The sequence below is a fragment of the Aphelocoma coerulescens genome, chromosome 2, assembly GCF_041296385.1.
Source record: "Aphelocoma coerulescens isolate FSJ_1873_10779 chromosome 2, UR_Acoe_1.0, whole genome shotgun sequence".
NCBI classification, from domain to species: Eukaryota; Metazoa; Chordata; class Aves; order Passeriformes; family Corvidae; genus Aphelocoma; species Aphelocoma coerulescens.
Genome location: NC_091015.1, coordinates 38823211 through 38837213, shown reverse-complemented (window position 1 = coordinate 38837213; position 14003 = coordinate 38823211). Strand labels below are relative to the sequence as shown.

The 14003-nt window shown below is 37.6% G+C and overlaps 1 protein-coding gene across 4 annotated transcripts in view; it reads left to right on the top strand.

The window, feature by feature from the left end:
• Positions 1-4878, top strand: part of SNX13 (sorting nexin 13) — a 66336-nt gene extending 61458 nt beyond the window's left edge. For all 4 annotated transcript variants that reach the window (XM_069007074.1, XM_069007073.1, XM_069007072.1 and 1 more), the window contains 2 exons: positions 727-839; positions 1322-4878. In XM_069007074.1, the coding sequence (XP_068863175.1) occupies positions 727-839; positions 1322-1569 (361 nt within the window). In that variant the 3' untranslated portion in view covers positions 1570-4878. The remainder of the gene's footprint in view (positions 1-726; positions 840-1321) is intronic.
• Positions 4879-14003: the final 9125 nt, after the last annotated feature.

The window sequence follows — 14003 nt, the reverse complement described above, 5'->3', positions numbered from 1 at the left end:
CTATCAAAAACTCTGTCTTTCACTTGCCATGAAGTTTTAATGGCTTCTACATTGTTGTTGAGAAAGTGTTACCCACCTTGGTTTTTTTCCCCTATAGTTTGGGGTTTTTTTTGTTGGGGTGAAAGTCAAAGTAGGGTAGTGTATTCTCCAAGGGGTCATAATTTACAAGTATTCTGTTATTCTTTGATTAAACTGTGGGAATGTGAATGTTTTATTCAGAAAAAAGATTGTCTTTCACTGGAGGAAAAATAGGTTATTAGACAGAGGCTTGTCTTTTGCATTGGGCTTTCTACTACACTGAAACTATTCTCAGCTTTAGCTTGTTGAAAGGCTAACTGCTAGTGTCAAAATTCTGATAAAACAATTAATAGACCTAAGCCTAGAGTCTCAGTAGCAATAATCTGATTGGGAAAAGCAAGGCTTAGGTCTTTTTTATGTAAAAACTATGTGGTATTTGAATGGTTTTGATTTGCATTGTTTTATTAAAATTTTATTTCATCTGATTCCTGTACTAAAAAATTATAGCTACAGATAGATTGAGTGTATTTTACTACTTGCTTTTGATTTCTTCACTTTTTTTTTCCTCTTCTAATATTTGAAGTGTGTGTTAGGTTTTGTGCAAATTACTTTCTTGTATTTATTTTATGAGATAACGTTAAAAGATTTAAAAGAGCTTTTCACTTGATAAAATGTTAATGTATTTTGACAGATTTGCTTTTGTTACAGAGATGCTTTTTGGCCCAATGGCATTTTAGCAGAGACTGTTCCACGAAGGGACAAAGCTATTAGAATGAGAACAAGAGTGGCAGGGAAGACCAAATTACTGGAGGTGATGCCAGGTGAGTGAGTCTGGGATTAAACCGTAATAATCCTTACCATATATTGTTATTGAAATTAATGTCAGTATTCTTGTTGATTGTGTTAAGTATTGAAATGAAATGCTGATGTATGAACTGTATTTAAATAAAAAGGTTTCTAATTATTAAAGCATTGGACATTTTCACGAGTACTGTTAGTAATTCTTTCAGAGCCGAGCCAGTATTTAGCTTCTAGATGATTTAAGTTGTGCCTGATGTAGGCATAATCCCAAACAGTATGATTTCTTGCAAAAATGGTTTCCACGTATATAGGTTAAGAGTGAAGTAATTTTCAGAAGTATTCTCTTCTGTAAGAGAAGTTTTGGTTTAGTCATATTGTGTAGAGGCACTGTTAGTTCAAGTTTCAGGCTACATAGGTTGAAAGGCTTATATTCAGTTTAAGTTTGTTGTTAACATGAAAGTAGAATTTAGCTTAAACTTCTGTGTAACTTCTGTTTTTGTAGATGAACTGAAGCACATCATAGGCGCTGAGACTACACGGAAAGGCATTCTTCGGGTTTTTGAAATGTTCCAGCATAGTCAGCTGAATAAGAGAATGGTGTATGTGTTTCTGGAGAGATTCCTAGAAACCTTATTTCCACAAAATAAGTTTCCTGAGCTCTTCAACAAACTGCATTCAAGGTCAAAGCAAATGCAGAGATATAAGCAGAGACTACACTCTACTCAAGCGCCTTCCTTACAGAAAAGGTGACACTTCAAATCTATTAAGCTGGTGTTTGTTTGTCCAGGATTAATTACTTGGGCAGATTCTCTGGGGCTTCAAACTCATATGCTGTCATTTCTGCACCAGTCTTCTAGTGTCACATATTAGATTATTAATGCATCTGTAAGACCTGTGGATCTTCTCATCTTCACTTGTAATTCAACCACTACCAGAATGGTTTGTGTGTCTTAAATGATTTGGTGCATCTTCATGCAACATTGAGAAGAAAACTGGCCCAGTATATCAGAATGCTGTTCCCTTCCGTTCCTGAGTCGGTGTTTTGCCAGCAATGAAAAGTGCCAGCCTGTTCAAGTAAAGCACAACTATGGTGATACAATTGAAGAAAAGGGTGTTTTGGCGCTGGGAGATAGTGCAATGTGTGACAGTCAGGTGGAATTGTTCTGTGTTACAACTGTTGAGGCTCTGTAGGGCTATTTTAACATTCCTGTAAAGGCTGAGTTAACCAGAAAAGCAGTCTCTGGAATAGCAGGTTCATAGGAGAGGGGAGAAATGGCTATAGCCCCATCATAAAAGTACATTCATTGAATAAAAGTTGAGATAAGGTGGCTTTTATGCCACATTTGCATCACCTTTCATATTTTGAAAATTAAATTAACCTTATATCTAATGGGGGTTTTAGTAAAAGCAGAAGTGCAGTAGAAACAAACCCTTTATTCTGATTATTCTGTAGCTTTAAGGGCCATATGCTGCTCTTACAGCGCCTGGCATACATTTTGCATGTAACTTCAGTGGAGAAGGAGCATCATATTTGTGTTCAGTTGGTCTATTGGAACATAAGTCGATAGTTGTAGAAGGAAAGGGATATATGTTTCAAAGAGGATAGATATTGTGTTAGAAGATGAGGAAATTGCACTAAGACACAGTTTACACACAACTCCCCACTAAAATCTGGAACTTTTTTGGGATGTAAAAGACTATGTCCTATTTAATTGAAAGATTCCTTACCTTTTAGTGTGTAAGCCTCATGTGGAAAAATGTTAGAATTACTTGGTTCCTCACAGGTAAAAGATTTCATTAGTCATATGCAAACACCTGGAAAATTCTGAATGCATCTCAGTGTATATATGAAAATAAAAAGGAAATAAAACTACGATATTTTTTTAAATAATTTTTTTATTTTTTGCATAGTGTAAAATTTTAATAAAAATTTGACATCAAGGCCCCACATCCATCTGTTTAGTTTCATTGAAGAAGTTCTGTCCAATTAAAAATACAGTAACATCTGAATAATCCTGTTTGGCCACAGCATATCTCAGTTTGTGTTTTCTTTTCCATAGTCCCCAACTGTTTGAGCACTACTATCTTGAGTGAATAGAGGGTAATCTTTTAGAGTCCCTTTTTTTCTGAATGCTAAACACAGGGTAAGATACAGCTATGGATCAAGGATCCCAAGGATCCTTGTAGTAATTTGTGTCGTAATGGGAACAAATGGTCCTTTTTGCAAGTGAGAGACACAGACCTTTGATGGAAGCATTCTGAATCAAGATAGAAGGCTCTCAAAGGACCTCGTTAAATTGACTGACACCTCTATATAGATAATTTCTCATGGACTCTATTAATGAAATGTAGCCTTTTATCATACTGCTTAATGATGATCATATTGTACTGTTAACGTTCTCATACAGTATGCATGGGCTCAAGTGCACTTGTTTTTTTCTTTATTGCAGAACTAAATGCTGTAAATTAAATCCCTTTCTTTTGTAATCCCTATGAAGACAACTTGGTAAATGTAGAAGAAGCCCTCTCCCTTCCTCTCTGCAGGTTCTCTAGAAGTGTGTTGGTTAAATGCTCTTGAATTTAACAAAATTCTTGAATTCTGTGTGAAGTAATCAACATAGCCAGCTCCTATTGTTTACATGCCTGTATCTTCCTCTGATGTCAGGGTGCTCAAGCATAACTGATATCTGACTGATGAAAGATCATTCAGCAGTTGTTCTTGGTGATACAGTAAATATCTCATTAATCCTACCAAATCTGATTTATGTCTTTTAAGTCACTGAATTTGTTAAGCAGTATGAAAGTTGGAAGTTCAAATACTGTTTTGTCAAATCTGTGGAACCGTTTAACTATCTGTAGGTACCATGAAAAATTTCAAGAGGATAGTGATAATATACAAATTTGGCTTGTTTTTTTTTTTAGTTATCTGGTACATTTCTGTACACAAATAAAATAATATCTCTAGGAATGTGAACTGAACATAATACACCATGTTTATTAGTCGTTTTACTTAATGAATTTATTACATATACCTATACACACATTTATATACGTATGTGTGCATATGTATATATGTATTGAAATTTCGTCTTCTGTATTTAATTACAGAATGTGGCTTCCTAATTCAGTGGTCCCTGTTGGCTGGCAAGAACCATCAGAAATGAGTACTTTTTGTTAAAGTGAATTTGTATGTATCTTGATTTAAAAGGTTTTCTTGTCAACGATTTAAAGTACCCACCCTGTAAACCCATGCAGCCTAGTATCCTAGGAAGTTTCCAAAACTGAATGTTAATACACAGCAGTCTGGGTGTTTCTTCTGGCCTTTAGGTGCTGTGACTGGCCGCTGAAAATTGTGCCATTGTCAATAAATGCACTTGTTTTAGCCTTAATTATTTTTAAGAGAAAATGAGCAATTGAATTTTTCATTTGGTCCATCCTCAAGCTTGTGCTGCTGGTGTTTGCTAGAACTAAACAGTAAATTTTAAGTGCTACCAGAATGTGTACCAAAATGAAACTATATAAATTCCACAATCTAAATTTTAATTTTGTGCAATATTTTCATTTAATGCATGTGTATTTGAATAGCTGTAAAATAAATGAATTTTTAATGTTCTGAAGTCTAGGTTAAAAATGTCTTCTCAGCTGAACAATTCTGCATTCTGTTGTTCTGTTAGTTTATTTAAGGACTTGTTTTAAAAGTCTTACTTGTTACTCCTTTGTTAATTCCTTTGTTCTCAATGATCCTTGCTCTCCTGAGCAAAGCTCATATATTACAAGGGAAGAATCTGAAGAACACATCTCATAAACTCATAGAGCTGTTATAAATTACTTGTGCATATCATTGTACAGTAAGTGTCAGCTGTGTGCCTAATTGTTCTGTTGATGCTTTTCCCCTCCCTTCTCCCTTCTCTCGTTTCTGTAACAAAGAATGAACATGAAACAGGCTGCCATGGTCACTTCTACTGAATGGCAGAGGACTCTGAATTTTTTTTTGGAGTTTGCATTTATGTTCTGTCCAATAGAAAGCTAAAAAATTACACTAATAAAGTATTAACAGGATTACTGTGAGTCTCCATTTATTTTTCAAATAACTGTCTCACTAGCAGGTACAAAAGGTCACTAAAGATAAAACTATTGCTGTTTAAATAAAGCAACCATTTTTTGATTATTTTTAACATTATATAAACTGGGTTTGCTTTTAACAAATTAATCTCTACATTCATTTTTGACCAGTGTTTGCAGAGAGTCCTGTATTTTAAAAAGAAGCAGAAATAATGGGATTGTATGATGTGAGGGGGGGGTTATATTGGTGTGGATTTTTTGACTCTTTGGCTTTTTCCCCTGGGTTTATTTTTGCAGCAGCTGGATCTACCATGGGATCACAATTGTTACCCTTGATATATTTATTCCAGCTGTTTCACATTCATCAAAAAGATGTCCTGAGCTACAGAAATGTTAGTTCTTTGACCCTTGAGTAAAGTGTTTTCCACTTTGTCTTGCTACAGGATATAGAGACGTATCAGGAATTTTACTAGCTGATTGGAAGTTCTTATTTGTTGAACCTGTTATCCTTGGGTAATTTCATGGCAAAAATACACTCCATAATAAGCTTATTTTTCAAAAAGTCTCTAACATGTCTGCCCTTTGCTCACTGAGGGTTATATGTGTCTGTGGTTTATTTAAATCTTCAGTCTATCAGATTACTTAATTTTGGTTTTGATGTCTAGTGCAGTGTGATTGCTAAAGTTTTCATGGAGTTCAGTAGTCAGCATCAGTCTTCCTTGACTTAGCTACAAATTCCATAATTTATCTCTTGGAAGAAAGGAAATTGTATCATGAAAAGAATTAGTTCACTTTTGCTATGTATTTCAGAAGAAATTAAGCTTGAAACATGTATGCCATTACAGTGTGTCCCTCTCCAAAATACGTTTGACAACTTTTGTATTCAGATATCTCAAACAACTGTTTCCCAGTTATTTGAGATATTTGCCATGTCTCTGAATTACTGTGGCATGTTGGGCTTGGGATAATCTGCACGGGTCTGTTAAATAATTTTATCGTGGTTCAGCAAGGGCTAACTGGAATTCTCATTTGGCATTTTAGAATTGGACTAGTACATAAATTAATTCTGAGGTTGGGCTTAAGTAGTGAACAAGATTATATTGAATTTGTTGGCAATCAAGACCTACTAAATGAAAATAAGGAATGTAGATTTCAAAAATTGTATTGTTCTTTCTGACCATAACACTTTTAAACACGAGTCCAAAGTAGTTGAGGTTTTGTGCTGCATTTTCTCAGCTTGAGCTCTGGAAACATGTTATTCTGAATTAAATTGAGAGACGATGAAATTTTTCTGTTACCAACTTTTGGGAGTTTGAGGTAAGAGATTCTAAAAATTACTGAGAATTGGGAATCTTCTTCTTCGTTTAGAACATGTGAAAGATGGTTCTGTGAGTTACCTGGTAATTGCACGTACAGAACAGCCGGAACTTTAACTTCTTTTTGTTCTTAAAATAGCCAGCCTGTATTAGGGTAAGTACAAAACTTTGCAGATGTCAGCTCCCCTTAGCAAGCTACAGGTTTGTTATTTTTCAGTGTGATGGTAAAGCTGGAATTTGATTATCAAAGGCAATGTTTTTGTTACCAAGAACTTCATACAAAACATTCCTTTATAGTCTGTTTAAAAAATTGTGTTAACATCTTACTCAATTATATGTTATCTATGTTGATTTAAAACACTGGCTTCCCCATTAATCCTGAACATCATTTCTGCAAACAGACAAAACCTGTTTCTATCTAAGGTAAAAACACGGGTATCTGAGCAGGAAGGGGATAGGAGCTTCATGCAATGGTCTTCCATCTTGGGGAATTGGATCACTGCAAAAGTGAAAGCGGGATGTCATGCATTTGGAAATTCACCAATTTTGCTGACTTTGTGCAGGGCCATGTCATGGAAGCATGGGCTCATGGTTCTGTGGACCTCATGGAAAAGTATGTTAGTTTTTATTACATGTAGATTCTAAGTGTTGCTGAGGCTAGCGGCGAGTAGTTGTGGTAAATGCCTCTGAATGGGTTGGAGCCTCGCCGTTCCCTCTAATGAGGGAAGTGTAGCCCTTAGAAATGTGTTACTGACAAGGGTTCTGTAGACCCAACACATGGGGTATCACCTCTGAAAGAACCTCCTGAAGCATCTGAGTGATGCCGAGTGATTCCACATTTGTGCTGTTCCACTTGCTGTGGAATCCATGCTTTTTTACTTTCTGTCAGTGGTATTGCTATTGCCAAGGATATCTTGGTCTCTAGAGGGTGTGTTGTCCTGAGCCTGAGGAGTGTAGTAATACTGGATAGATGGCTGTGTAGGTGGACTCTTGGTTTGACAGTCATAATTTTTTTTCTTCTAGTATAGTGGACTACAACTGAAAAGAATCTGTAGGAAGCAATAAAGAGGAATTTTAAATAATAATTAAGATTAATTATTAAGAGTAATAACTTTAAAAGTTATTTTAACTAGAAACTTTTGTACTGATGATTTATTTATTTGATACCAGGTCAAGTGATCCCTTACTAAACTGAGAGAGATGTGGCTCTCATAGTGGGTCTATTAACCCATTTCTTAGAAAACAAACAGTAAAATTTTGTACTCACTTAGCAACAGCATGTGAAGTACACTATTCTCAGTTCATTGACTTGAGAGAGAATTGGATAAACTGAAAACACTGCAGAAGAAAAATTGAGGTCTGTCAGAAATACCTCTCAACTTCATATTCATTTTGAAAACAAAAATAAAACCTCTATCAACATCCCATTCCAATACTTTAAGCTTTTACACTGTTTATACAAATTAGACAGTAAATAATTGAATTTGGCAGCATAATTGATTCTTTGTGCATGTGTACTTCTGAGACTTACACATTTTGTATTGAGCATTTCACATCAGAGAAATACTATTTCACATGCAATACTTGTTTTCTTTCCTATTAGCTATTTGTAGGTTTTATCACAAATGAAGAGAAGCACTCTCCAAATAAACTGCCTAGTCTTTGTAAACTGCTTTGGTTGATCACATCAAAATTAGTTAAGTTTGCTCAGCTAGAAAATACTTCTCTTTTTGTTAAAAGACATAAAAGACTAAGTGCCACCACTAGGAATTGCCAGAGGTAATGTTCGCTGCTTCTGATTATTTCTATTAACAATTAGCAAATCTCATGTTCTTTCTTCCAAGGAAACCTAAACCAAGGAAGTCTAACACATAACATTAGGTTATATATATATGCACATAAGTGTATGTTGTGTGTTGCAAAGTATAGAATTAAGTACAATCCTCCTGACCGTTTCCGGGGGAAATGTGCAGTTTTAAAATCAAATATGGGGAAATAAAAAATTATGCTCTTGATTTTTTAAAAAACATAAAATTTGTCAATCTTAACACCTTTTTTTTAAGAATCCTTTTTGGTTGATTATTTTCTTTTTTTTAATCTAATCAGTACTTCTATACTTGTAATAATCCCTAATGTCAAAAATACTCCCCCCCCAAAAAAAAAAAAAAAAAACAAACAAACATACATTTGCTACACGGACTAGTTTTCAGCTATTTGGAATGTTTTTCATGAACTTGCTCTTAAAATATGCCTGTTTATGGTGAGTGATGCCATGCATCCATGCATTGCTTAAACAGCAGTGGGACTAGCTCAAAGGCAGAGGGGTTGTCTCTGTAGAGGAGATGTGGGCGAACAACTGTGTTTTGTGGGCATTATGGATGTTCAGAGCATGGGAGCACCAGGTTAAAGAATTCTTTCAAAGAAGAGGAGGACACAGTGAACTCTTGGCTAGCAGAGGCTGATTACAAAACAGTAATGCACATACTGGTGGAGCACAGGAATGGGCTCCCCAGGGAATGGTCACAGCACCGAGTATGTCTGAGATCAAGGAGTGTCTGGACAGCACTCAGGCACATGGTGTGATTTTTGGTGGTGTCCTGGGCTCCAGGACTTGGACTCAGTGATCCTTTTGAGTCCCTTCCAGCTCAGGATACTCTGTTGAATGATTCATGAATTGCTGAGCCTGTTTTGACCATCTATGCTTTTGCCTTATACGTGGTGGCCATCCCTTTAAGTTAAATGAGAAGGAAACCACAGTTAAGACTTCTGTTTCTGTGCCTGTTTTTTATGGGCCTGGAATAATTTCATTTAAATGAATCTTCTCTTTCCTATTAACAATTCCACATATAAGCTAAATTCCATTCTAACAGCCTGCTGCATCTTTTAGGTAATTTCAATTCACAAGTCCTAAGAAAAAAATATTCTAAGGATAATTACCTGAGATTTTGCATGTTTGCATAGTGTATTACCCTAACACATTAAGTTAAAAAAATTCTACTCTTGCTTTTTTATTTAATTGTGTTTGAAGTAAGCCAGACAATTCTAGTATTGTTTGTGCTCAGTAGGTTTTACAGCAACAACTATTTACTCAGTGTAGGAATAAGTTTGAAAGACTGTTTTTTGTTAAACTAACTTAAACTTACAAAAAAATGTAAAAAATTTCCAAATACAATTAAACCTGATAAAAAATTTGCTCTTTTTCAACTCTGTAGTCAGAATCTAACTGTTGTTGTTGTTGTTGTTGTTCCTGAAGTTGTTTTGTTGTAGGTACAAGCAAGGGATAGCATGTTTCTAAAAGCAGATGTATTTTGAAGGAGATTGCATAGTGCACATGTGGAGTTGAATGATGCTCGTGACAAGGTACTCGTGGACAGGCAGTGATGTTACAGTGCTGTTAAGAAGAAGTGAAGTAGAGGAGCTGAAACCCTCGTGAACTGTAGAGGTTAAAAGGAGGTCAGGCACTGGAGTTCTTGAATCTACACCCCTTCCTCTTGTCCGTCCTTCCCACTCCCTGCAGAGTGTTTTGGTTATGCTTTATGGCTTCAAAATTCAAGAAGCTTGTCTCCTGGCATGATTTGCTGCTGACATTTCATAAGAATAATTGGTTGTATGAGATGAAAATAAATACTTCAGAAATATTTATGGATTTTCATCCAAAGCTTCATGGCAGCTAGTTCCAGGCCTCTGTTCTCATTTGTTCTAACCCTGAGCCATGTTCCTGGTCTACATTCCTCTCTCTTCTCACAGTGTTTTATGTTCTGTGTTTTTTATCAGTGTGTGATAGTCCAGTAGTGCCTGAGATCTGCTTGGTATCAAGACAGTGATTGTGTGTGTCAGTATGATCAGTGCATGCAGTAAAGGAGCTCCACTGGGGGAAAACTGACACACAGCAGGTGTGCAAGGAATAAGCAAAAACATTTTACTATGATAAAGATCATGAAACTGAAGGCCAGAGAATGTCAACTATTTCTAAGACCCCTGACATTTTCATAAAGTGGTCTTATGGTACATGCTTGCCATCATCTGTTCAGCTGTGGAGGGTTTTGAGAAAAGAAAGTTAATTCAATGCTGCTGTCCTTGACAAAGTCCCAAAACTTCATGTTATGCACTAAAGTCTGTAAGCATAAAAATTAGTGGAAGATGTCGTTTGAAATATTTTCTCCCAAAGCACTTGGTCTTTGTGCATTGTAGCACATTTGGGGTTGTTTGAGGGTGGGATCATGCTTTGCAGTTTGGTTTCAGGGGTGCAGGAGTTTGTGTTTCTGAGCCCCACAGGACAGGGCTGAATATTTGCTACAGCCAGGTGTGATGCAAGATGGGCACAACCTTGCACAGGGAGAGGTAAGCTCCACCAAAGGTGTTTGCTCTGATAATTCTGGTGCTTTTGGAAAGAGAGAAAGGTCTGCTTTGAAAGCTGCACTTCTGAAGTTCTCTGTTCCCACAGACCTGCTGATCCTTTTGTGTCAGAAGAGACTTTTCTGAAATTACGAGGGCTGTGGGTGTACAAGGAGGTTGCCCTGGATTTAGCAGTTGGATCTGCTATATGTTCTTTTTAAAATTATCCTACCAAAAGTCAGGGATCTCCTTGGCATCTGAGTCAGATCAAGAGAGATGACTGGTGTGTTTGCAGATCAATTTGCTAAAAATCTGCCCTAGTTTCCCTCCTAGGAAAGAAGCTTCCAGTAGGAATAGGTTGGGTGGAGCCTGCACTGAAGCCTTGAGGAACCTCTGGTGAGTCCCCCAGCTGAGAGTGGGCCAGGCTCAATGCTGAGCCCATGGGAGCCTCCGTGTCTGAACAGAGTGACTGCCCAGGCAGTGGAAGAAGAGTTTTGCATCCCAGCATGTGGAGGAATGACATTCAGGTCTAGCGGTATCTGGGTGATCTCCTGTGCCTTTTTTCCGTGGAGTCCCAAATGGAGGCTGTACGAAATCATGGCTCTGCTTTCAGGGGCACAGAAAGAGCACAAGGCTCTGCAGGGAACAATTTGGTCCATCGCTTTTCATTTTAGTCCTCACCAGGAACTTCAGGATGGTGCTCACAGGTTTCAGCTTATTCTCTGAACAATAACTAGTAAGATAGCCTTGAATGATAGAGATTAATGAATCCATGACTTTTCCAGGCTGGTGCTACTTTGAAGCCCTGTCTTTAGTGCTCTTTTTTAAAAGAATAGAATTTAACTGTTTGTGTCACCATATTTTTGCTTTGGTGTATCGGTTTGGCCAGCCCAGCTTCACAGTAGTTGGCACTTTTACCCTCTTGGAAAAAAACCTCGCTACAGGTGTTTTTCTTTTTCTATAAGGGGGTTCTAGAAGGTCACAGAAGCATGAAATCTATCCTAATTCAGCTTAGCTGCTAATCACAGAGAGAGAAAGGAAAGTGTGACTGAGTATTGAGTAAATGTCAGTTGGCACCTGTTTTCACAATCTCAATTTGTTTTTCTTCTCACACCATATTACACCTCTTAATTTAATTTGTGACTAGCCTTTTCTCCTTCCAGCTGTCCAGGGCTGCAGGGCACACGTTCCAGCTGGTGTTATCGGGGGCTTTGCTCAGCCTGAGGACTGAGCTGAGCAAATCACCCAAGTCCCGCAGCCGCCCAGGATCTGGGTACTCTCTTGCTGCCTTATCTTGCTTACAGGCTGGTAACTTGATTCCCTGGACCTGAAATGGAATATGCATATTTCAAATACCTTTAAAAAGTCTTTCCCATCCTAACTATGTTGTTTTGGGATTAAAATGGACTTTAGGTAACAGAGTGGCCCATTCATCAGCTTTGCAATAATTATGGTGCTAATGTTGATTTAAGTTTGTTTTTTTGAAGAGAAAGGTTCCTAATGGCATTTGCAGAAGGGTAGACTGTCTGGCAGTTGTGCTCTGAGCGTGTCACGTGTAAGGGCTGCATTCTCCTTCTCTCCCGTGTGAAAGCACATGAAAAACAGCAGGGCGGGAGAAATCCAACATCCCAGCCCCATGCCCCAGAAAAGTTTAAGGCAGTCCCAGAGTGACGTTCAGAGAAGTAGCAAATTTAATTTCTTGGACTCCAAGCTATGATAGCTTAATCCTTCCTCTCCAGAACAGCTATCTTCAAAAATAAGATGCAATACTGTCTGGCAAAATTAATAGACAGACTGAGAGATGATGAATTTTTAAGATACAGAAGCCAGTGTTATCGCCAGAGCTTCTCTTTGTGTAGATCTTGGCATTCCAGGTCAAGAGAGAAGGAAATTGCCCAGCCCTGTTCTCCCTAAGCAAATGTTTCTTGTCTTCTGTCAACTCTCTGAATTTCTAAAAATTACAGTGTGTGTATGTTGTAGTGCATATTATTAAATAGGCTGTTAATTTGCTGTACAGAAGCTAATCTGTTACCAGCTGTGACTACCAGTGAAACTTGCTAGCTAAGGATACTTCCATCCTGATAAGCTCATTTTTTTACAAAAATCACTGTCACAATTTCTCTGACTGCTGTTAGCAATTTCTACCATTTTAATTGTGGAAAAGTCCTTTATAGTGGTATGGTCCCTATATTAAATGATGCTGCTTCTTTTCCTCTCCATAAGTGGTTCCAGAGAGTGAATATGTTAGCAGTTGTCTTTGAATAAGTAGTCAGATTGAAAATGTGTTTCTGAAAATGGGTTCTATACTGAAGAGCTGTACGAAGGGTTTTTTGTTGACACTTTTTGTTTGTTTGTTTAGCTTGTTTGTTGTTGGTTTTTCGGGAGGGCTTGGTGGCTTTGGATGGAAAATAATTGAAAAACATTTCGTTTAGAAGCAATTTTGGTCAGCACAGGCTGTGGTTATGGATGGTATTGGCAGGACAGGCATCAGACACATGGTCTTGGAGGTGGAAAGGGCAAAGACCTAGGTGGGAGTGGCTGTCAGCCCTGCCAGCTCACAGAGGCTGTTTAAGGAAGCTCTAGAAAGTCTCTCATTTTCCCAAACCCTAAACAATTGCATTGTTTGTATTAAGGATGACCCAATATTGTATTTCATTTTGGCAGGTCATCCTTTGTTGCCCTTCTCTATCATTTTCTTGGCTTTATGTAAAAGCTCCTGGTGGGCAAAGGATCTGACATCTATTGAAATGTTACTCCCATTCTGCATGTATTTCATGGATGTGGGATGGATATTTGAGAAGAAACAACCTTTCAGTCTTCAGGTTTTGATTTTTAGTAAGTCTCTGCTTGCACATGATGACTAAAGAGGAATTTTTAGAAAAGTCACTCTTGTCACAGCTGGTGACTGCTTGAAGCCTGAAACTTAACACATGTTGAGGCTATCATCATATAGGTTACTGCAGTTTGCTGTGTCCCCCAGCCTTGGCAAGGGCAGTCTTACCTCTGCAGAGTACTGCCACAAAGACTGTATTTTTAACTGCATAATTTTCTGCTTTTCTTGCTGTAGTGGTTTTCATATCTTTTTAGTCCCCCAGAACCTGTAGAAGAAGCAACAGGAAAAATTAAGCTGCAGAAAGATCCCATAACAAAGTCAGAAAAGTACACTTTGGCAGTTTTTGGCAAATGATATTTATAAAAACCTCCACATGCTCATTTTGATTTGCAATAGTCCTTTTTTTTCCCCAAGGAACCGTCCCAGCTGTACTACTTTATAGTTCTCTTAGACCTGCTTCCTGTGTGCAGCAAATGCACTTTGAGCAAATGTGAAGAGTCTGGTGCCCAGGTGCACTGTGGTGGCTGCTTCTGCAGCTGGTGGGAGACTTGGGTCTGCTCATAGCATCAACTTCCTAATCACCCTGGTGCAATGCATGAGATAGATATATCCACCGAGTGATAAAGATTAATTTTTCT